The 24,716-nt window shown below is 53.2% G+C and overlaps 1 protein-coding gene across 6 annotated transcripts; it reads right to left on the minus strand.

The window, feature by feature from the left end:
• Positions 1 to 743: 743 nt before the first annotated feature.
• Positions 744 to 20,631, minus strand: LOC106822733 (membrane-spanning 4-domains subfamily A member 6D-like). 6 transcript variants are annotated; one of them, XM_044750355.2, is made up of 10 exons: positions 20,279 to 20,631; positions 18,888 to 19,033; positions 18,391 to 18,580; positions 16,612 to 16,746; positions 15,074 to 15,130; positions 13,429 to 13,629; positions 8,763 to 8,864; positions 8,022 to 8,117; positions 5,955 to 6,884; positions 747 to 5,536 (listed from the first exon to the last, which is right to left on the minus strand). In XM_044750355.2, exons 3-9 carry the CDS (start codon positions 18,529 to 18,531, stop codon positions 6,750 to 6,752), a joined length of 867 nt encoding a protein of 288 aa, XP_044606290.2. In that variant the 5' UTR covers positions 18,532 to 18,580; positions 18,888 to 19,033; positions 20,279 to 20,631; the 3' UTR covers positions 747 to 5,536; positions 5,955 to 6,749. The 6 variants fall into 6 exon arrangements, with proteins under 6 accessions (XP_070344490.1, XP_044606290.2, XP_070344488.1 ...); XM_070488388.1 differs by lacking the exon at positions 20,279 to 20,631 and having other exon boundaries at positions 749 to 5,536; positions 5,955 to 6,129; positions 6,638 to 6,884; positions 18,391 to 18,541; positions 18,888 to 19,051; XM_070488387.1 differs by lacking the exon at positions 20,279 to 20,631 and having other exon boundaries at positions 748 to 5,536; positions 18,391 to 18,541; positions 18,888 to 19,051.
• Positions 20,632 to 24,716: the final 4,085 nt, after the last annotated feature.

Raw genomic sequence — 24,716 nt, forward strand, 5'->3', positions numbered from 1 at the left:
TTAATCTGCTGTGGGGCCCACCTGATGGAAATCATATAAGGAGGTCGGGAAAATGATACTGAATCTTTATCTCTGGCTTGAGATGACAGAGGGACGTGTGAGTCAGGATATCCCGTGGAAGGACAAATTGCTCCATATGGACACTGAGGAACGTGACGCAAAAGGTGATGTTTGCTTTAAATGACCTCTACTCACCGTATCAGCCACTTTTCCTTTTAGTCTTTTCCACGTGTTCCCAGAATTTGAGTCCTAAGTAGCTTCATAAAGGGGTCAGAATGAGATAGCAGACATTCCATAAGTTCTCCCTGAGGAAATGAGCTCACACGGCATTCATACTGCACACACCACGTGCATAATACGCACACGCTCCGCACACACATAACACACACACGTGCACAACACAGGCACCAAGCTCAAGAGGAAGGGCTCAAACCCTTGCAGTCCCCTGAGAATCTGGATCTGTGTGAAGTCAGATGGCGGAATTGCCTAAATATCCGAGCCATTGAACCACCCTACAGGGGAAGTCGTCGTGAGGTACCACAGCAGCCTCCCTTTCTAGACATTTCCGCAGCAGCGCAGAATCCTCCTGCAGGGTTTTCTTGTTGGCAGTGCGGACAGGTAGACCATGTGTCCATCGAGGGCCTCTAGGCCTCGGAGGGAAAAGCCCTAGAGAGCTGGGGACCGCAGAGACAGACGTCCTTTCCCACCCCCCACCCCACCCCCAGGTTCTCTCGGGAAATCTCCGGGGACCAAACGTGGCTTAAGACACAGGGAGCAGACCCCAAAGGATCCCCTGGTTCAGATGTTCCCCCAGGTATTTCTGCTTCTTGGAAGCTTGACCACCATTCTGAGCAAAAGAAAAACAACAAAAGGACGCCCCAGGGCCCACCTGTCTTTTCAACCGCTCTCATTTTCATTCGGTGACAATAACACAAGCAACAAACTTCGAGGGGGCCTCTTCTGAAATATTCCAAGAGAAACCCAAGCCTTTCTGGGAGCCCTTCATCTGTGCTTCCATATTCTAACACACCCAATACAGCTCTATTTTATCTATGCATCAGTGAAGGGATCTATCATCCTTCTAATCAAATTGGCTGTCAAGTACTGGCTACATGACTCTCCTAAGGCATTGGACGACGTGGACATCACTTTGTCCCAAATAACCTATGTCAGAAAATGGGTCCTTAATAAATATATTTGCAAGATCAATGGGAAAATCAATACATTACATTAAGGCCTGTACCTCATGAGAGATGTACAGTGCAATCTATCTTGCCAGAAAGAGAGCAACTCTCATGTGTTGTTGTATGTAAACCAACGGTTCACATGGTTTCTGTAAAATCAAGAAAAGGAAAACCAGATAAAAAAGGGTCACACACTTCTTGACACCTTCCATCTCCATTAAACCAAGAATTGTGATCAATTATCAACCGAGAGAGGGGGCATGATTTACGTCTATTCCTTTAAGCCCATTTCATTGAAGAATAACTTACATTCAATAAAACCCATCCATTTCAATACATAGTTCATGGCTTTAGAAAACGACACAACAGTATCAGCAACCCCCCAACAATCCCATCATCACCTTCCCTCCCACGAGTTGCAGTCAACCCCCTGAGTCCACGCGCTCAGGCAACCCCCGACCTGCTTTCTGTGATTTAGAGTAGTTCTGTCTGTCCTACAAAGTCATATCAGCCCAACCACACAGCATTCTTTCTCTTGCATTTGGCTTCTTAACACAACACGATGCCTTTGAGATTCATCCACGATGTTGCTTATGCTCCTGTACCGTCCTGTTTTATTTCTATTATTCAGTTTATGTATATGTGCAGCCAAGTGTGCTCTGCTAGCAACATGCTGATAGCTATTTAGATTATTTCTAGTGGTTCCACCACGAACAAAGCTGCTGTGACCATGATCGTCACCCAGCAGAGTGGCTCAAATAATGAGACTGATGATAACAAGATGGCAAAGATGGGGAGCATCTCGTGCATTGCAGATGAGAGGGTAAAGTGGTACAAAAACTTGGAACATGGTTTGGCAGTTTCCTGTGAAGTTAAACACAGTTACATTCGATTGTCATCATCCACGTTGGCTACGTCCTGTAAAATCCCTGCAAACCCTGAGTCAGTGAGCACTGAGCCGCTGCTCCGGGGGGAGACACGGGGTTGGTTCCCGGGACCCTCTGGTCACAACACATTTGCCAGCTGATCAAAGCACATGTTATGTGTGTTTCTGTTTAGAGATGCTTTGTGGAATATAAATAGTCAATCCATTAACGTTGGATACTCGGCCAACAGTGCTATAACTCACAGGTGAACAGAGTTTCTCTCTGGCCCATATTTCCGCTGGGAGGCACGTCACGGCGCTCTTGTGCTTAGGGATGAGACAGGCATCTTGGTGGGCTAGGCAGGGCCCCAGGTGACACAAGCCTGCACATACAGGAAGCCACATCTGCCTGAAGTGGGCCACACATCCTGTAACACAGAGCAAGTCAGCAGCCCGTCCGTGCCCACTACAGACCGCTCGGTTTGCAGGGGGACCACAAACTGAGCATGCAGCTCCAGAGCCAATCAGCATCAGCCAGCCGGCCACATCCTGAGGCCCACCCCCCAGCTGCTGCGACCACTTCCCTTTGAGGTCCCATAAAAAATCTTCCCCCACCACAGATCAATGGAACAGAATTGAAAGCCCAAAGATAAAACCACACATCTCTGGACAGCTAATCTTCGACAAAGGAGCAGAGGGCCTACAATGGAGAAAAGAAAGTCTCTTCAATAAATGTTGCTGGGAAAACTGGACAGCCACATGTAAAAGATTGAAAATTGACCATTCTTTTTCACCACACACCAAAATAAACTCAAAATGGATCAAAGACCTAAAGATTAGGCCTGAAACAATAAGTCTTCTGGAAGAGAATATAGGCAGTACACTCTTTGACATCAATTTCAAAAGAATCTTTTCAGACACTGTAACTCCTCAGCTGAGGGAAACAATAGAAAGAATAAACAAATGGGACTTCATCAGACTAAAGAACTTCTTCAAGGCAAGGGAAAACAGGATTGAAACAAGAAAACAGCCCACTAATTGGGAAAAAATATTTACAAGCCACTTATCCGACAAAGGGTTAATCTCCATAATATACAAAGAACTCACACTGCTTAACAACAAAAAAACAAACAACCCGATCAAAAAATGGGCAGAGGACATGAACAGACATTTCTCAAAAGAAGATATGAATATGGCCAATAGACACATGAAAAGATGTTCATCATCGCTAATCATCAGGGAAATGCAAATCAAAACTACACTAAGATATCACCTTACACCCGTTAGATTGGCAAAAACACTCAAAACCAAGAGCGACAAATGTTGGAGAGGTTGTGGAGAAAAAGGAACCCTCATACACTGTTGGTGGGAATGCAAACTGGTGCAGCCACTATGGAAAACAGTATGGAGATTTCTCAAAAAGTTAAAAATAGAAATACCCTATGACCCAGCCATCCCATTACTGGGTATCTATCCTAAGAACCTGATATCAGATATCTCAAGAGTCCGTTGCACCCCTATGTTCATCGCAGCATTATTTACAATAGCCAAGACATGGAACCAACCTACATGCCCAGAAACTGATGATTGGATAAAGAAGATGTGGTATATATACACAATGGAATACTACTCAGCCATAAAAAAAGACAAAATTGGCCCATTCACAGCAACGTGGATGGACCTCGAGAGTATTATGTTAAGCGAAATAAGCCAGTCAGAGAAAGACGAGCTCTATATGACTCCACTCATAGGTGGAAGTTAGTATATTGACAAGGAGATCTGATCGGTGGTTACCAGGGAAAAGGGGGGGTGGGGGGAGGGCACAAAGGGGGAAGTGGTGTACCCACAACATGACTAACAAAAATGTACAACTGAAATCTCACAAGGTTGTAATCTATCATAACATTAATAATAAAAAAAAAAATCTCCCCCCAGCCCATCCCCAGGCTGCTCTCTCTCTGGGACAGCCCTGACTCTCACCTGAGCAGTCCGCCTTTTCCCTCCCTTTACCTGTTGCTGCTTAGTTGCTGAATAAAAGGCAGATTTTGTATTTTATTCTGTGGCTTTCACTTGAATTCCTTCCTGCGGGTGCCCAAGGACCCACTTTCTCGGGCCTGGGGCCCTGGGCGGTGTACCCGGCCCGGGGACAGAACCACCAGGCACTTCAGCACGACGCAGGGGCACCAGTTAAGCTGGTGAATCGCCAACAAAAACCACAAAAATGTGAAAATTGTGGCACTGAGGAGACAGCACAAAGGACACCTGTTGACAGCATGAACTGAAACAAGAAGGCAGAGCGTTGCCCTGGGCAGCCTCAGCTGGAACACTCTCATCGGGCAACTTGAATTTTTCGTCCCTCTGTGCACGTCCGTGAATACCTGTGAAATCATCTTGAGTATTGATTTTGGGGGTTCCGAATAAATTTTAGCGAGTTGGCAAACTCACGAATACGGAATCTGAGAATAATGATGATGGAGTGTGTCACAGGACCCAGCAATTCCTCTTACCCAAGAGAAATAAAAGTACACTCCCATTTAAGAAAAAGAAAAAAAGTGCATGAATGTTTACAGCAACTTTGTCTAGAAAAGCCAAAAATTTGAACGAAGGAAATGTCCATCCGCTTGTGAGTGGATAAACAAGTTGTGATGGATTCACAGTGTTTGGTAAGTAAAGGAACAGACTCTGGATGCGTGCAGCCACTCAGATGGATCACAGAAGCAGTTTAGTGAGCTGGAGAAAGAAGAGACGGGGCTCGCAGGCCGAGTCGTGATAAAGGCCCTCACAGCAGCAGCAGCAGCCGGCACGCGCTGGACACGTGCTCCAAGCCCGTCAGGGTTCAAAGGTCTTTGCCCGTCCTCCTCACACCGGTACTACGGAGCAGACACTTCCCCCACCTGGTTTCCTGACGGGGTAGGTACTGGGCTTGTCCAAGGCCATGTCCCAGGGAAGCAATGGAGATGCAGTTGGAACCCAAGCCGTCTGTCCTGCAGCCCGCATCTCGCCTCCGTGCTGGACCCCCTCCTGGAGGGCCCGTGTGTAGCTGAGCCAGGAGAGCTGTGAGCTGCAGTACACAGCAATAGTTGGGATGCAGTACCAAACCGGAGTGAGGGTTCAAAGTCACATCCTCTGATATGCAAATTGAGCCGGGGAGGGTAGTCTAACCCTGCTCCCTCCAGCCCGTCTCCAGTGTCAGCCCACGTGTCGCTTCCTCAGGGAAGCCTTCTCTGACGCCAAGTAGATGAGGGTCCCTCCTCTGGGCTCCCTCGACTTGCTTCCAGCACCTGGTCATCACGCCCCATCTACGTTGTCTCTTGACTTATCTATACGTCCGCGGAGCCTGCAGCCCCTTCATGGCAGGCACCGGTTTTGCTGCTATTTGTTTGTTCATCTCTACATCCTCAGAGTCTGGCTGGACCCGGCAAGAATGTGTGTGGAATGTAAGCTAAGTTCAGTCCAAAGAGACCAACGGAATCCAAGGAGAAGGGTCCTGTGGAGTTGGAGGAAAAACCAAGGCTGTTAGATCATGGCAGCGTGAAAACAATGTGCTAATTACAGCTCATCCCTGGGAGCACAGGCGGACCAGGGAGGGTCCCCCGGGATGCTGAGACCCTCCCCAGCGCACTCTCTGCTGCTGAGGGAGATGCGCCGGCTCGGGCATCCTGCAGCACGGAGGCGCCCGCTGGACTTTTCTCCCTTCACAGAGGCTTTCCACTCCAACACGCCCACCTCCCTGAGCTTCTTCCTGTCTTCTGGGAGCCTCTCTCACAGGGAGCTGCCACTCTTTGCACGCTCATGGGACCCTCCTAACAGCCTGTTTGTACCAACTCCTGAGGTCCCTGCCAGGAAGTTATTCCTGCATCCTGGAGAATGCTCCCAAGTTGAAGACAAACCCACTCTTATCTAACCTTAGGATCCGTCCCTGTCGTCTAGAACCTTCAATAGCCAGCTCCATGGATCTCTCCGGACTTCTGCCGGTGTACGTGGGCTCCTTCCTGGGGCTCTTCCTTATTAGGTCAGAAGGCCCCAGGCTGGGTTATGTTGGGACAAACCTCGTCATCAGCCTGGTGGCGGGGAGAGGAGCTGTGGGCAGATATTGGGGGATCGGGGTCACATGCTGTCTTGTGGGGTGGAGGTCCCTGCATTGTGTCCAAGCAAGGGGACAGTGCCCGCCCCCAAGAGGGAGGGCTGAGCACTCTGCATGCTCAGAGGGTGCAGGGAATTGGGGGTTCAAGATTTGGGGTGCATCACCCCGATGTCCTCCTCCACGTCAGGGTCCCATTCTGTCCTAAGGTGGCTGACCCGCCAGGTGGGGAGGTCATTCTCTGGAGCTCAGCTGGCCTTTAGGCCCTGGGTCTGGACCTCAGCAGCAGCATCCTGGCTGCGGGAGGGGAGGGCCTTCCATCCACCCAGTAGCCCTTGGCACCCACGCCTCTGTCCAATTGTCAACTCATCCCACGGCCTCTGGTCACATTTGACGGGATACAAAGAGCCACGCGACCCCACAGTGTACAGATTTTACTCCCCCATATTCCTCAAATGCCTGACATGCTGCCCCAGCAGGACCCCACCCAGCATCAGGGAGGTTCACCCGTCACGCGTCAACGGGCCGGGGCCCTGTGTGCTCTGTGCCGCCTGCAGGCGGTGGATCCTCCTGGTCCAGATGCCGTCTCAGCATTTGCTCTTTGCCTCCACTCATGGCGTCAGCTGCAGCATATCGGGATCGCCGGGGAAGGAGGAAGTCCGCCCAGGGTGCTCCTGGGGTAATGGGCTGGGGCAGCCGGAGAGCAGAAGTCCTGCAGTCTCGGTGAAGGCCACAGCTGTGGGCAGCTCGGAAGCTGGGGTGACCATTCCAAGGTGTCTTGAGTTAGAGCAAGAGGACCAGACCCTCCACCCCAGGGGGGCATGCAGGCTGCCTAGAGAGGGGGCACCACCCTGGGTGGCACTCTCTCCCACTGCAGGTGTCTCAAAGGGGCTGATGGCTGAGGGCTTCCAGCAGGCGGCACCCCCTGCAATGGGGAGAAAATTCCCTCATCCCGGAGAGGGATCTGGGTGGTGCCATGTTCACTCCCCTACAGGGTTTGCCTTAATGAACTGAATCGTAAAATCTGACCACCAGCCACTTTAAATAGGTTGTACACCTCAGCCCAGTAATTCAGAGATGCGTTCTGTCTGCCTGCCTCAAGTCCCGTCCTTCCTACTTTGCTCCGTTATGCTCAGATACATACACTATACTCACCATGTTACACTCAGTCATTTTATCTTATTTTCCATTAATGCTTTTCTTGATCCAATATATTGATTTCATGATCCCCTAATGGGTTATAATCTGCCGTTTGGAAAACACCCTCATATAGTACTAAAGTTGCATCATCCCCGTGTGTCCCCCACTAGGCTCATTTAGGGCAAGGCTTGACTTTGAAAATCCAGCATTTTGTACACTGTGCGGCACGTAGCGGGAGTCCCTCAGTATCTTAGCATCTGATCTCAGTTCCTAAATCTAATCCAAATCTTCCCCATGCACGTCACCAGGCGAAGTATGGAGATAACACGTGGCGGGGTCTGTGTGCTCATTCAGCGGAGCCCTGCAGACAACTGACCACTCAGGCAGGGACCCCAGCACCAGCCCCAGGAACCGATTCATGGTCGATGTGATGACCATGCCGCCTGGCTGCATGGGGGCCACCCTGGCCCATCTACAGCCGGTGGCCTGAGAGGTTGGTCATGCGTGTGCTTTATTTGAATCATCGTGAGGCAACCAGGGGACCCACGCGAAACAAACATTCGCTTAGAAGAAGACAAGCCTGTTTATAAATTCCTTAGGGGACCACGGGCCCAGGTTTTCAGTGAGATCTACTCTCCCTCTCCAGGGATGCTGGTCTTCACAGGTCACCGTAACTCTCTGTCTCTGTCTCTCTCTCCGTCTCTCATTGTCTCATTCCGTCTCTTTCATTCTCTCTCTCCTAAGAGGTCACCTGTTCTTCAAATCCGGGATGAGGATCAGGATCAGCAGATGCTCTTGCGAGCATGTTGGTGACGACTGTGTCGCTCTGAGCCAGGAAACGCACAACCTGGAGAAGGCAGAGAACGTCAACAGGCGCCTGACTCTGAGTTCTGAGCTTCTGCCCTGTTCCTCTCTCTGCCCCGCCACCCAGCCCCTCCCGAGGCCACAGTTCCCCCACCCTGCTGTGGGGCATGTTGTCCCTTAAGAAAATCTCCAACCAGCCAATCCATGGTTGAGCTGGGGAATTTGGTCTGAGTATGTTTTGCTCTCGTGTGTAAGGGAGGATGTTAAAGTATTTATAACAAGTGTGAAGTGGAGGAAGGAAGATTCCAGAAGGAGAAAATCCTCTCGAAGCTGGTCCGCTGCCCTTGGCCTTGGAGGTGGGCTGCAGAGGGGGAAATGGCGCCTCATCCTCGTCTCAGCTCAGGTGCCTTGGGTGTCAGGTAAGTCATCTAGCCTCGGGAGCCTCAGTTTCCCCTTCTGCTAAGTGAGTGGGTTGCACAACTGCTTTCTAGGTCTGACCAGGTCCTCATCAGCGGTCTCCCCCAACACCGACCCCCGCTCTCTTGCCGTCCTGCCCTCCAGCAGCTGCCTCCCTCTCAGCTGGAGCCACATTCACGGGTCCACCTCAGTGCCACCTGCCACGGTGGTCCTGTGACCACCACCTGTACTGCCACTTGAGTCCCAGGTCCCCGAGCCCCAGGGGACTCACCCCAGGGATGCTTGACCGGGCCTGTTTCCACCAGAGGATGGAAGACGGGACGGCGACGCCAAGCTCCAACACCGTGAAGAGGAGCATCACCGAGAGCACCCCCTGGAATGCAGGACGCATAGGTGGGTGCTCGGACCAAGCAGCCCTCTGTCTCCTGGGGTGGCCGGAGGGCTGCAGGCCGCCTGGAACCTCAGAGAGCCTTGCAACACCACCCAGCAAAGAGGACCACCCACTCCTGCTGGGGGGTTGGCATCGTCTAGTCTGCTCGCTGTCCACCTGACCCCACCTGTTCGTGACCCCTGGGAGACAGGGTCAAGCCCTGGTTTCCAGGGTGGGCGGGGCGGCAGGTGGCACCCAGGGTAGAGCAGAGCCTCCCCAAGTGAGTGTCTTTACTTGTCCGGGTCTCAGTGTCCTGTCTGTAAAATGGGGACATTGACGCTCACCCCTCAGGTCCCCAGAGGTGGAGGGTGCAGGAGACCTTTGTCAGCACCCTCTACCTGTCCTCACCCCTCGGCAGCAAGGGGCACAGCAACTACTTGAAGCGATTGGCTGGCATAGCTGCCAATGCCCACGCCGCCCCCCTGCCCCAGGGCATACCCACGCGGAGAACGAATCAGACAACTCCACTGCCCTTGGTCACCTTCTTCCAAGCAAGGGCCGCCAGGTAGAACAGGTCAGGCCACACGTGTGCAGAACATCGAATTCATTTATGCTGACCTGACTAGTGGGTTGCATAGTGTCCCCCAAATCTGTGTCCACTCGGAAGCTCAGAATGTGACCTTATTTGGAAATAGGGTCTTTGTAGAGCTAATTAATTAAGGATCTGGAGATGAGGTCATCTGGGGTTTAGGGGGAGCTCTAAAGGCAATGACAGGTGTTCTTATAGGAAGGGAAGAGGACGCAGACACACAGAGGAGAAGGTCAGGTGACATTGGAGGCAGAGGTTGGAGTGATGTGGCCACAAGCCCAGGAATCTGGGGGCCTAGAGCCCCGGAAGCTGAAAGAGGCAGGAAGGACCCTCCCCTGGAGCCTTTGGAGGGAGCGAGGCCCTGACACACCTTGAGTTCAGACTTCTGGCCTCCAGAACCAGGAGAGGCTGAATTTCTGTTGTTTTCAGCTGCTCTGCATGAGGTCGTTTGTTATGGCCACCCCAGGGAATGAATTCAAGGACCAAGTGGGAGGGGGATGCTGCTGGCCTGCTCCCCCCTGAGAAAATTCTGAGCAAGTGAGCTCAGCTTGATCCCTCACAAGCTTACCTTTCATCCCCTACACAGACCTCGTCCAAACCGCTCTGCGCATCCAGCCCACAGCAGCTCCCGTTATCACTGGTGTCATCACCTGGGGGCCGGCCTGAGCCAGGGGTTGCGGTGGGTCCAAGTCTTTGTGCTCATCTTGCCCAGCTCGCTGCCTCCTGGGGCCTCCCCTCCCTCTCAAGCTGCCGGATGGAAACCTTGATCCTCCTGACCTGCTCTCCTCTCCTCAGTGTCCTGTGGATCTGTGCCTGTGCCCCTGAGTTTACCGGCTGGAAGCCTTTCTCTGATAGACTCAGGAAGGCAACACCACACTCCATCATTTCCGTAAAATTCTACTCGCTAATAAAGATGTAAAAGCCCGTCTCTATTTTTCCCCCGATTTCTGCTCTCTTTGCACTTTGAGCGCTCCAACTTTATTGTACCTCCTTGAAGCTTCTTGATAAGTCACAAATAGTCAACTACAATCAGCTTCTGGCAAAAATGCTTCATCTTCAAGGAGATGCACGGGAAAGACCCTGACAAGGGTTCTAGGAGGCAGGATTCTGATAACTTTAAGACCATAATGCTGAACTGGGTGAGAATTTCTAAAACTCTAATGGAAAATTCCTTCATAAAGCTACTAACCCAAGATGGAGCCAAACAAGAATTAATTACAGGAGACTGAATGAACTGATGGAGGTGATTATAATTTCTCTGACTTCGTTGAAAACATTGCTGGCTCTTTAATGTTTGTTTTCCAGGTTTAAAGACCCTTTCTCCTATCTTTCAAGCTGTCTATAACTTAGATCATTTTGATACAGGTCACTTTTGTAAACAGAAGTTGAGACTTTTATCTTTTTCTCCCTGTCTGATTCCCCCAGTATTCAGAAACTGTCATTAAATATTCTTACTTTTCATGGAAATATATGTATTTACGTAAGCTCAGTCAGGATCTGCTCTCCTTGTAACAGGACGCAATCGGACACGTCCTTAACTTGGCTTCTCAACAGAAAGAGACTTTGAAAGGTCTAGTCCGAGATTCCTCATTACCAGGCAGTTTTAAAGAACTGAGGTCGACTTTATGGAGCCACTAATGTCCCTTGCGTATTACCAAAGCTTGGACTGAAATGTCATCTTTGAGATTGCGCATCGAATGACTATTCTTACACGGTTACGTAAATAATCCAAGTTTAATGAGGCTAGAATTATTTTACAAATTGGTTTCGCTGAAAATATCTTTGATAAAAATTGGATGACCATGAGAAATTATATTTTGGTAGAAGACTTTAGTGTACTTAATTATCAGATCCTAGTCTTCTCCTGTTCATTGTCTTCTAGGTTCTATCATCTGCTTAGAAACTTCAGAGAAATCGTCACAATAGATCACTTAGGGACAACCTTCATGCCCGGTGCTGTATGGGCCACTCAAGAAAGTTCCACAGAACCCTGGATGCCATCACCAGAGATCGTCAAACCACAAACCAGGAAAATCCATCAGATAAAAACTGCCATCCTCATTCCACCAACTGAAGATGCTTCAAACGCAGATCTGGGCATTTTCTCAACTAGCCGCTCTCCAAACTGAGAAACTGAATTTATAATTTGCTCAAACTATTCATCTTTTTCTTTGGTTTCCATAGAAGTTCCCTAATTAAAATACCTGACCCCTCACATCATATAGAGACCTAATTTAGATGGAAGCTCACCTGCAATGTTGCTTTTTGAAATGCAACATCTTCACGCCCATCCTCTCCTCAGTAATTATGAGGATGTGTGGCAGCTAATCCATATGTTATGCCTATGTAAATAACCCTGAAAAATGTAGATTAACCGAAAGAAGTAAAGCCTGAATGTGATTAGAACGCACTTGAGTTGTTTGGCTGGTTAAATCTTGGCTCCTGGGCATACTTCTCCGGGGAATGTTTTAATCCTTGGCTATTATTCTCCTTATAGCCATCCCATGAACCTCTCTTGTGCCTTATCTCCTCTCAAAGGGTTTAAATGCCTTTTGGCAGCCGCTCACACATCAAACGCTACCCATTGGACTAGACAGCCTGAGGAACTCAAGGCTCTGACCGCCATGGGCCTGATGACAATCAATTGTTCGTGGCGTGACCCTCGGTCCTGGTGACTCAGCTATTGGAAACAGCACATACGTGATTCTCCAGCCTGGCGACATCGATAGTGGTAACCGAAAGGAACACTAGTAAGTGGTCAGACCCTCAAGTTGCTGAGAGAATGACCAAACGTGGAGGGGTGGGGGGTGTTGTTGCAATTAACACAAAATGGAGACCAGATCAGACAATTTCCCAAGCAGACAAAACCATGGAAGCCATAAGAAAAACTAAATCTAGCTTGTTTCACGAACATGAGTGAAACCTAACTTTGGTTATTTCTTGTAAATGCCTCTGCCAATCATACGAGAAACTCAAGTCATCTTCCTAAAAATGCTAATCACTTTTTTTTTTAAGATTGGCCCTGAGCTGACATCTGTTGCTAAGCTTCCTCTTTCTTTTTTTTCCTTCTCTCCAAAGCCCCCAGTACATAGCTGTAGGTCCTTCTGACTCTGCTATGTGGGGCGCCACCTCAGCGTGGCTTGATGAGCGGTGCTAGGTCCGCACCCAGGATCCGAACCTGTGAAAACCTGGGCCTCCCAAGCAGAACGCTCGAACTTAACCACTCAGCCACGGATTGGCCCCTGTTATCACTTTTAACCAATTCCCTGCCCTCTGGAAGCTTCCGTTGTAACAGCCGATCCTTGTGAAGCTTAACAACGTCCTCGTTTTCACTTTATAAGACATCTTGTGATGTCACGTCCCTGAGCTTGGTGTCAGTTTTTGTTTTGGAAAGCTCCCAGTGTGCAAACTGTCCTTATATGCACAATACACGCTTACTAAATCCTATTTATTGATTTGGTGGTTTTAATTTTGCTCTTTCTGGATTTCTGATGCTTTGCTTTTGGCCATCACCGTGCACCCCGGTGCATGTGGAGGATTTGTTCCCTCTCTGCCGCGGCTTCTGGTTCTCGTCCTGTTGAGCCCAAGGCCACCTCTCCCGGGCAGATCCCTAACATCTCCCTGAGCCCTTGGCTTTTTTTGAGCCATTCGTTGCCCCAGGCGCCAGTTCTTATTCAGATACATCCATCCTTTGAGACTCACGCAGCTAGCTTGGTGTGGTTATGAAGGAGCTTAAGCCCAAACCAAGTGGACGAGGATCTATTTGCAACTTCGGCCTGTTTGGCATTAAACGACTCAGAACAGCTCTTCCAGCACAGTCCACTGAACACCCGTGCTTCCTCAGCGTACAAGCTCCTTTCCTCTGCCTCTTTCCAGCCTTTTCCCCCGGGTCACCCCCCAGAAGAAAGCACAGCCGACAGGAAGCGGAGAACCTCAAAGATTTCACCAGCCTGAAATATTTCATCCAAACATACTCACCAGCAGACTGGAGCCAGCGAAGGCGCAGTCAGCGGTCCTGCCTCTTGAAGGGAAGTTGTCCTGGGGCGTCTGCCTGGACCCCACGTCCAGTTTGCACTGTCCCCAGGCGGTGAACCCCACTGCCAGGCTGAGGAGGATGACGATGAACCCCACAAAAGTGCCCAGGAGACTCAGAAGGCTGGTGACCAGGCTGGTCCAGGCCTGCGGGGGAATTGTGGGTCAGGGTGTCTGCCCCCGGGGCACGCGCCTTTGGGGTACCACGTTCCCGTGGGATGGCAAGGATGGTTCCATGTAGGGGTCACTGCGGGACGGGTCTAGGTGATAGAATTTGTTTCTGGTCATCTTCCATCCTCCGACAGAGCTCCCGAGCCCAGCGGGAAAATGCTGGCAGAACGTGTGAATTCGAGAATGAAGCGCACGCTTCTGGGGGAAACAGACGGGACCGGGCAGGACTGGATGGAGACACATACCTGACTGATGTCCGGCTGGGCCGTACTGACCGAGTAGTTAAAATACTGAAATGCTCGTATGCTGGGTAAATCACTGCTGCCCTAGTCCCTCAGGCCCCCCTCTGGCTTCCCCCTGAGCCACCCAGGTGCCCTGAAGAGGCCCCCTCCTCCCCCATCTCCCCTGAGCCCAGCAGGAGGCCTCTGGACCCCGGCCCGAGGCTGGGCTGGTGTCACATGGGTGCATGACATATTCTGTAACATCACCCCGGCTTGGCCTGCAGGATCCCCCACGCAAGGCTAGAGACAGAGGGGCTTTCCCACCCAACCCCAACAGACACCCCAAAGCAGCATCAGCCACGTGGGGATCCAGCAGAACTGGGACTCCCCTGGTTCTTTCCATCCCTTCCCCCGCACAAACCAGAAGCACGTGAGAGACGTGCCTCTGCAGGCAGGCACGGGAGGGCCACTCTGGGCCCCACGTGGACGTTTGTAGCTGGACCCCGGCATGGGCCCAGAGGAGGGGCTGGCGCAGGAAGCCTGCATTCTAGACTCAGGTCGTTCGGACTCAGTTTCCCAGGAAGCCCTCTGATGCACCCAGCTTTCCCCCCACCATCCCTCTCGAGGAAAAGGGGAAACTTTGCAGATCGCAATTGTCCCCTGTCACTAAAAGCTGGCCTGCCACCCTCCACTCCATCCTTGTCTGACCCGGAAACATGAGAATGCAGGTGGCCATGCCTCTGGCCACCACCAGTGACCAACACTGGTCTCAGCCAGAACATTTTCTCCTCCAGCCCACACAGACTCCGCTCTGGCTTCATCTCGAGGGAGGGGCATTTCTTGTGGTCTCAGATTTTCTTGCCCAGTGGGTGGCACACAGCAAGTACCCCATCACCTCTTTAGCCTGTGGTTACCAAGGACCTGGATCCAGGCAGCCAGCTGGCACCAAATGGTGTCATGACTGGACAGGATTTCTCCGTGGAGCCAGTCAGAGCCTGTCGAGGCTCGGTGCTGGTTACAGAACAGGGATCATGAAAGGAGCCCCAAGAAACCAGCGGGTGCTGTCCAGGCGCTGGCCGAGGGCACCTGTAGCTGACCCGGGGGTCCGTTCCTTCATGTGAAAGTGTGAGAGAGCAACTGGGAGGGGTGCCCTCCGAATTTCCCAGGAAGATGTGAGCTGCCGCTGGCCCCATACTCACCAAACGTTTAGTTGATCTTTTTTCCAAGATGACACATAACAATCCAGAAATGATAAACTACTCAGAAAAGAGGAAAATAGTCAGGTCAGTTTCTATGCAGAGAGGCAGCCCTGATGTCCTTACCACCAAGCCGTCATGTCCTTGGTCACCTCCAGGAACATCCTTATAGGACTGAAGGCATCAGGGACATTGGGTCCTGGGTCACATCCAGGTCCATAGGGGCTTACAGAACAAGTGGGGAAAGGCAGGTGACACAGGAAGATGAAGAAATCCCAAAAAATCTCATGAGGACTTGAGACCGCTCGGAGACAACGTGCCTCCAGGGCGAAGGGGGCTTAGGGTCCAGGGCTTTCTCTGGGAGTGAGGCTTTTCCACGGCAGGAGGGCTGCTGAGCGTTACAGGACCTTGTGGAGAAGGATTCGTGGGCTCTGTGGGCTCTGGTACATGACAGTCGAGAACAGAAGGAAAACGGGGCCTGGCGGAGGGGAACCTGCAGGGCCTCGCAAAAAGCTGGATCAAAGTGTTTGATTCTGGGTCATCAGAGAAAAAGACGGGTTTAGGGGAATGGGGTAATTTCTAAGGAGCTGTAACACAACCAAATTATGCAGTGGAACTATGTGGCAAGATGGAAGCAAAAAGTTGTCCCAGGGGTCCTAGCAGAAGGAGCCCCCGGGGGGCGGGCAGGCACGCTGGGCAGCAGCCCAGGGAGAGTGCCAAAGTCACCTCTGGCACGAGAGGCGGGGCGAGGCGTGGGCAGGCTCCAGGCTCCAGGAAAGGGGCGTTCACATCTCCCCTGAAGCTCGTTGACCCCGGGGGCGTCAGGATGACTCAGGACTCCCAGGTGGGTCTGAAGCAGAACTCTCCAGAAGGGCTTCTGGAGATGGACAGCAGCAGGCAGAGCTTCTGAGCAATCAGATCCATCTTTTCACGTTTAGGGTGGGGTCCACTGGTCCCACAGCTGACGACCACCGGCCTGGCCACTCGGCCGGTGTGTGCTGCCCATATCCGGGTCACTCGGCCCGTGTGCCTGGGTCTCGCTGTTCCTCACTGATCACATCTGGGGGGGGTGGTCCTTCCTATCCCCCTCCCACCCAGGCTTCTCCTGAACTTGGAAAGGAGTAGGGTGACCCTACATCCTGGCTGCCAAGGACAGTCCAGGTGTTCTTCTTGTCACAGCATTATTATTAATAGCACCTTCTTTTATGTTTACTAGTGTCCCTGTTGGGGCTACAGATTATATGGTCACCCCAGAGAAAAGCTGCTGAACTCCCAGAGGCCTAGAGGACAACAGTACGATGATTTTCAGAAGAACTCATCTCTGAGCCAGCAAGTCCATGCTGTTCCCACTGGCAGAGTCATTTCCACCCTCCCTGGCCTCCTCCCACTTCTGGCCCGTCAGCCCCAAAGCAGATTCCACACCTGCATCTCTGCTTTCCAAATAACGGACACTGCCAGGTGACAGGTGAGCAGACCAGACTGAGCCCGCGCTCCCCCCCCTCCCAGGGACCCACCCTCCCACGAGTGCCCACGGGACTCACACACTTGGCACCAACGAACGGGTATCCAGACGACACCAAGGTTACGATAACCGGGCGGAAGTGATGGGGGAAGGAAGTCCACAGCAGAAGGACCCCCAGGCTCATAATCATGGCCCCTGAGAGGATCTGGATGGTCTGATGGGGGAGAGAGAGGCTTACCTGGTGTTGCGGGTTGAATGCGTCCCCCCAATGTCTATGTCTGAGCCCTCCACCCCAGAACTGGGAAATGTGGCCTTGTTTGGAAAGAGAGGTTTTGCAGGTGTAACTGAGGTGTGAGTGAAGATGAGCTCCCAGTGGGGTAGGGTGGGCCCTTAATCCAACGTGACTGATGTGGTTACAAGAAGAGGAGAGACAGAGAGACAGACAGACACAGAGGGAAGGGCGCGAGAAGTCGGAGGCGGAGACTGGAGTCCCGCGGCTGTGGGCAAGGAGCCCGTGCAGCCCCAGGAGAGCTCACAGCCCTGCGGAGCCCGATGCTCGGCTCGTAGCCTCCAGAACTGGGACAGATTATGTTTCTGTTGTCTTCAAGCCACCTGGTTTGTGTCCTGTGTTATTTCGGCCCGAGGAACGGACTCGCTGGGTAAGCCAGTTAAGGGCAGGCCCGCTCAGAGCTCTCGGTGTGACCCCAGCACACTGTGTAGAACTCTGGGGGTTTGGAAAGCCAGCGTGGATGGTGTGCTGCCCGGGCCTGCCCATCACTGGCCCCGATGAGGGCGCAGGGAAACGCATGGTGTTCCTGCCTCTCGGCCCTGGGTGGAAGGGACCGGGTTTCCAGCGAGAGCCCTGGAACCCAGCCCGCAGGCTGCCCATGCTCTCTGCTTCCTTCCAGCTTCTCCCCTCCTCCCTTCTGTGACACGGATGTGCCTCCAAGACAGCTGGTGGTGTGGCAGCTGGTCCCCACCTTCTGCCAGATGAATGAACACATGGACTTCTGCTCAGGGCATGGCTCCCTAGCTGAGAGGGACCCCAGGAGCTATGACAGGGCTATCAAGCGGACTGTCTGAATCAGCCCCGGAATAATTCCACCACAAGTTTTTACGCTCATATAACATGCACCAAGCAATTTCTCAGGTGTTGTGAGAAGGGAGTCTCTTAATGGACCTCAAGACTGACTCAGCAAGCAAGCTCTTTTCAACCCAAGGTGAGACAGATACATGGTGAGACTGAGGGAGCTGTAGCAGCCTGTGTGGTCAGGGAGGCACTGAGGAGGTACCAGGCATCAGGAGCCCCGCCCCTGGCCTCTGCAGCCTCTTGCCCCGTCCCCGCCCCTTCGTTGCCTCCCTTCAGTCATGAAGTGGAGCGGCTTCTTGTTGAGGAATCGTGGATTATAACAGAGATCTCATTGGAAGTCAGACAAAGGGCAAATGTCCAATCTGTTTTCAAAATGGTTAACGTTTTCAAAAGGGGTGAGCAGGGGGATGAAGTTTCTATAATTTTCAGAAAGAACTTCCCTGGGAAGTAAAATCTAGAAGAGTTTTTTCACAGATTTTTGAGCACCCCCAAAATAAGGTGTATGCAAGTATATTATCACCCAGTCGCTCATTTAAAATGAGTTAAGAAAGTCCAGTTTCGTAAATCAAGCTCAGGTGAACACTCCCTGGGAACGCAAACTGGGACATCTCCTGCTTTCCCAAGGAGAAGGCCCCGGGTGGTCTCAGAGGACTCCTCTCCCCTGGCCTCCAGAGCAGCCTGGGGCCCCGCAGTGACACGGAAGTCTCCACCCCGCCCGTGGACTTGTCACCTGCACTCAGCCCGTCCCCTCTGTGCAGCTGCACTTACCCCAAGCACTTTGGCCTCATTCTTCAGACCTTTTTTCCTGTCGTCCTGGTAGGGAGGCTCCAGTTCCTCTGGGTGGGGCACGAGGGAGCCCCCCGGTAGAAGGACCGTAATGTTCTCACCGGGCACAGTGTAGGACAGCATGCTCCTGCCACTGGAAGAGGCAGGGACCTCTATCTGGCTCCAACTGGACCTTAAAATGGCAAACCTCCCACATTTCAGATCTCCCCGGGTAGGGGCCAGAACCCTCCGTTAATCTAGGGGTGACCCGGGTTTTGGGACGGGACCTGGGAAAAGAGTGGGCACCTCACATTGCAGGATGGTGAGCATTCTCGCGGGGGACTCGACACCGTCGACGCCTCTTGGTAACCAGAGTTCCCCGGACGGCAGAGCCAGACCCAGAGGAGCATCAGAGGCAGAGATGCCAGCCCAAGCAGGCCTGTGGCTGCTCCCTCTATGTCCCTCTCTCTCCGCTTCCCCTGGTCGCCCCCAGCCCTCACCTCCACAAACAGGACAGGAATACACTCCCCTTGGCCTCAGCCAGGAATGAGATCCGATGCCTCCCAAGGTCCGGTGTCCTTCCCTTTCTTGGGCGAGGCCCGCCCCCTTCAGGACGTCCCCTTAGCTCTGACTGCTTCTGTGGGCCCTAAGGAGAATAGGAATTCTTATTAGTAAAACTAACAATTGACATCAGAGTTTTCCAGGCTCCCACAGTGTACAAGGCTCTGTGCTCTGCTGGTGCTGATGCCAACACCCGGTGACACTCACAAGCGGAGAGTCTAAGTTGTTGGTTCTGAACTAATAACACGCTCAGAACATAAGCACCTGGCACAGCACGCGGCAGTAATAAATGTGCAACAAATGTTAGCAATTATGCCGTAAATGTAATTTACATACAGTAATTACGTGCGATAAGTGATTAGCAATAGCGAGTATCGTCATGTCGAGTTCTCACGCTGACGAGTCCTGTCAGCCTCAGTTATCCTGCAGCCTTGACATGGGGCTGCACGCGGGCGACACAGACTAAGATTTGGGAAAATTTGGGTTCGGCCTGGCTTCTCTCCTGGGAACATCACTGGCTCACAGGCTGTGGTCCGGCCCTTCAGGGGCATGTGGTCTCCCAGGTGCGCTCGGCCTGCCTGTCCCTAGTCCTGTTCGCTGCACGGCCCCTCCGAGGACGGCACAGTTAGAACAGGGCGCACGGCTGTCTGAAGAGGCGATGGTTCTGCCCCCTGGCCCTTGGTCCAGCTGTCTCAGAGCTTGCGGGATGCCCCAGGCCTCCAGGCTGGCGGGGGTAACATATACAGCTGGGAACCACACCCCAAACTAGGCACCTGGTGGAGTCTGGTGGGAACAGCACGGGGCTGCAGGAACACACAGCCAAAGACAGGACAGGACGCAGGAGTGACCCTGGGATCACCGTGGCCCCTCTCTGCAGCTGGAGATCACACGTCGGCCCGGCTTTGTTCCATCAAGGGGACGTCTGGGCTCCACAGGTCCCCGTCGACCCCACGCTGCCCTAACTGGCAGGGAGCATCGAGGTCTCCGTCTTGGGCACCACGAGGACTCACACTTCACAGGGTTCTACCCGCAGTAATTGTCTCAGTTTCTTGAACTAGGCCAGAGATGTGATGGAGCTGAGTTACCCTGGAATCAACTAAACTGAGTGTGGGCTGAAGGCTGTGGTGTGTACTGGAAGCAGAGGGCGTGCCCCAAGATCGTGGACCCCCAGAGCTGCCAGGGGCCCGCTCGACAGGCAAGGGGGGGCCGCCCCGAGGCCTGAAGCTCCTCAGATGCAGGGACAAGAGAGCGAGACTCTCCTCTCCCTCATCAGTGCCCTTTCCAAAGGATGAGGGGCTTGCAGCCCGGGGAAGACCCCCTGGATGCCTACCTGCCCCTGGGGTCCGCCGCGGGCTTCGGCTGAGCTGCAGGTCGGCGGGCGTGCGGGGGCCTCCTCTCCCGGGCCAGCGGGAGCCTCACCAGGAGCCCCTCTGCAGCTGGTCCTGTCACAGCACCTTCCCTTCTGCTTTTAGACCCCGAAACTCCCCATCTCTTCCTTAACCGAAACAGGGGTACTGGTTGCGACACAGGAAGTGGCACTTGCTGTTCTCACGCGGGAGGATTCACGAAGTGATCAGCTCTTCCTTTTTCTCACTTCTAGGACTGATGAGTGGCCCTAACTGGAACCAATTTACATGAGAAGAGCCGGCTACAGGCTCTGAAGCCACTGGGCTGGGCTTGGATGCAGGCGGTCCTTCCTTCGAACCCGTGGGGTGAGACAACTTGTCCGAAGCCCCCAGTCTCAGATTCATTACCTGCTTAACAGGGACCCAGACGCCTCAGTCCATACAGCTGTGTACCCAGCTGTAGGCTCCTCCTCGCCCTGCCTCATCTCCCTTCCACACTCCCACCTTTCAAACGCGCCCACCCTTGTCTTTGTGCCCTCCTGGGTCATGGAGCACCGTCTGGAGCCTGCCGAGGTCCCCTCTGCATCCACCCACAGCTGCGGTCACCCAAGCCGGTCTTCACACTCGAGCCATCTCTCACAAACTCGAGAGGGTGATGTCACCTCCCCCCTCCACCTTTAAAAACATTTTGTGGCTGCCACGGGCCTTTGTGTCAATTAGAGAACTCTAATGGGGCCCGAAGGATGTCCCCTGCATGCTCCGGCCTCACCCGCGTGTTCCCGCTCTGCCTTCTGTCCTGAGCCCCGACTCCCAGAGCCTGGGTCCCCTGCCAGCCCCCGGGGCGTTGGCACATCCCATGTACTCTGCTGGGCGTGCTCTGGTGGGACCTCCTTCCTGGTTCATCCTGCTGACCCGTCGCCTCAGAAAATGTTATTACCTCTGAGAAATACAGTTACTCCTTTCTTGCATAACGGAACCCAGAAGCGGAGCGGCTCACTCAAGGGTACATATTCTTAGATGGTGGCTCTCTAGCACATTGTAGCTGTGGCATTTGGTTCACACGTAAAGATCAAGGAGCCGCCGGCCCTTCCCCAAACTCGCCCACTTCCACATACCCCTCTGAGCCCAGGTCTAGGCCACTCGGCTCTCTTGCAATTGGCCTCCAGCTGCCTGGGGCCTCCCCTCGGGCTCTGAACTGTGTGGGGCAGCATCATCTCCTGAGCATTTTCAGGCACACTTCCTGGGCTCCTGAACTTCTCTGCGTGCCCAGACGACACTTCGAGGAGGCCAGGGTCTGGTCCCCAGGCTCTGGGGAGCTGGTAACTCTCCCGGCACCTCCTTCCTCCAGCACTTGTTCTTTCTGTACTCCCGACCCTGGGAATTGGGGACTGGGATCCCATGAGTTAGATGCCAAGGATCTGTACGTCCCTGTGTTCGGCGTGGAAAGGAGACCAGCAAAAGGTTCCTGGCTTGGGGGCCTATTCCTCTAGGGTCGAGGGGAGCCTGGACCCCAGACCTGCTCAGCACTCTGGCTTGCGGTGGGCCAGTGGAGAGAGGAGGCCAACAAGAGTGTGGTCAACGGAGAGTGGTGAGCAGCCTGATGGCACCTCCGTGCTCTACACCATGGGAGCACCCTGGGATGTTCCCTGTCCCTCCTCCCCAAGCTTCTGTGAGCCCCGCCTCATAGAGCCTGCTTCTGGGGACCCCGATGTGCCACAGCTGACTCCAGGAGTGGCGTCAAAGAGCAAATGCTGAGATGGAATCTGGACCAGGAGGATCCACCGCCTGCAGGCGGCACAGAGCACACAGGGCCCTGGCCCGTTGATGTGTGATGGGTAAACCTCCCTGATGGTGGGTGGGATCCTGCTGGGGCAGCATACTGGGCATTTGAGGAATATGGGGGAGTAAAATCTGTACACTGTGTGGTCGCGTGGCTCTTTGAATGCAGTCAAACATGACCAGGGGCTGTGGGATGAATGGACAATTGGGCAGAGGCGTGGGTGCCAAGGGCTACTGGGTGGATGGAAGGCCCTCCCCTCCCGCAGCCAGGATGCTGCCGCTGAGGTCCAGACCCAGGGCCTAAAGGCCAGCTGAGCTCCAGAGAATGACCTCCCCACCTGGCGGGTCAGCCACCTTAGGTCAGAATGGGACCCTGACATGGATGAGGACATCGGGGTGATGCACCCCAAATCTTGAGCCCCCAGATTCCCTGCACCCTCTGAGCATGCAGAGTGCTCAGCCCTCCCTCTTGGGGGCGGGCACTGTCCCCTTGCTTGGACACAATGCAGAGACCTCCACCCTACAAGACGGCATGTGACCCCGATCCCCCAATATCTGCCCACAGCTCCTCTCCCCGCCACCAGGCTGATGACGAGGTTCATCCCAACATAACCCAGCCTGGGGCTTTCTGACCTAATAAGGAAGAGCCCCAGGAAGGAGCCCACGTACACCGGCAGAAGTCCGGAGAGATCCATGGAGCTGGCTATTGAAGGTTCTAGGTGACGGGGACGGATCCTAAGGTTAGATAAGAGTGGGTTTGTCTTCAACTTGGGAGCATTCTCCAGGATGCAGGAATAACTTCCTGGCAGGGACCCCAGGTGTTGGTACAAACAGGTTGTTAGGAGGGTCCCATGAGCGTGGAAAGAGTGGCAGCTCCCCAGGAGAGAGGCTTCTAGAAGACAGGAAGAAGCTCGGGGAAGTGGGCGTGTTGGAGTGGAAAGCCTCTGTGAAGGGAGAAAAGTCCAGCGGGCGCCTCCGTGCTGCAGGATGCCCGAGCCGGCGCACCTCCCTCAGCAGCAGGGAATGCGCTGGGGAGGGTCTCAGCATCCCGGGGGAGCCCTGTGGTCCCTCCCCGGGTCCGCCTGTGCTCCCAGGGACTAGCTGTAATTAGGACATTGTTTTTACGCTGCGATGATTTAACAGCCTTGGTTTTTCCTCCAACTCCACAGGACCCTTCTCCTTGGATTCCGTTGGTCTCTTTGGACTGAACTTAGCTTACATTCCACACACATTCTTGCCGGGTCCAGCCAGACTCTGAGGATGTAGAGATGAACAAACAAATAGCAGCAAAACCGGTGCCTGCCATGAAGGGGCTGCGGGCTCCCCAGATGCATAGATAAGTCAACAAACAACGTAGATGGGGCGTGATGACCAGGTGCTGGAAGCAAGTCGAGGGAGCCCAGAGGAGGGACCCTCATCTACTTGGCGTCAGAGAAGGCTTCCCTGAGGAAGCGACACGTGGGCTGACACTGGAGACGGGCTGGAGGGAGCAGGGTTAGACTACCCTCCCCGGCTCAATTTGCATATCAGAGGATGTGACTTTGAACCCTCACTCCGGTTTGGTACTGCATCCCAACTATTGCTGTGTACTGCAGCTCACAGCTCTCCTGGCTCAGTACACACGGGCCCTCCAGGTGGGGGTCCAGGGCGGAGGTGAGATGTGGGCTGCAGGACAGACGGCTTGGGTTCCAACTGCATCTCCATTGCTTCCCTGGGACGTGGCCTTGGACAAGCCCGGTACCTACCCCGTCAGGAAACCAGGTGGGGGAAGTGTCTGCTCCGTAGTACCGGTGTGAGGAGGACGGGCAAAGACCTTTGAACCCTGCCGGGCTCGGAGCGCGTGTCCAGCGCATGCCAGCTGCTGCTGCTGTGAGGGCCTTTATCACCACTCGGCCTGTGAGCCCTGTCTCTTCTTTCTCTAGCTCACTAAACTGCTTCTGTGATCCATCTGAGTGGCTGCATGCATCCAGCGTCTGTTCCTTTACTTACCAAACACTGTGAATCCATCACAACTTGTTTATCCACTCACAAGCGGATGGACATTTCCTTCGTTCAAATTTTTGGCTTTTCTAGACAAAGTTGCTGTAAACATTCATGCACTTTTTCTTTTTTCTTAAATGGGAGTGTACTTTTATTTCTCTTGGGTAAGAGGAATTGCTGGGTCCTGTGACACACTCCATCATCATTATTCTCAGATTCTGTATTCGCGAATGTGCCAACTCGCTAAAATTTATTTGGAACCCCCAAAATCAATACTCAAGATGATTTCACAGGCATTCACGGACGTGCGCCGAGGGATGAAAAATTCAAGTTGCCCGATGAGAGTGTTCCAGCTGAGGCTGCCCAGGGCAACGCTCTGCCTTCTTGTTTCAGTTCATGCTGTCAACAGGTGTCCTTTGTGCTGTCTCCTCAGTGCCACAATTTTCACATTTTTGTGGTTTTTGTTGGTGATTCATCAGCTTAACTGGTGCCCCTGCGTCGTGCTGAAGTGCCTGGTGGTCCTGTCCCCGGGCCGGGTACCCCGCCCAGGGCCCCAGGCCCGAGAAAGTGGGTCCTCGGGCACCCGCAGCAAGGAATTCAAGCAAAAGCCACAGAATAAAGTAAAAAATCTGCCTTTTATTCAGCAACTAAGCAGCAATAGGG

The sequence above is a fragment of the Equus asinus genome, chromosome 17 (genome assembly GCF_041296235.1).
Source record: "Equus asinus isolate D_3611 breed Donkey chromosome 17, EquAss-T2T_v2, whole genome shotgun sequence".
Lineage (NCBI taxonomy): Eukaryota > Metazoa > Chordata > Mammalia > Perissodactyla > Equidae > Equus > Equus asinus.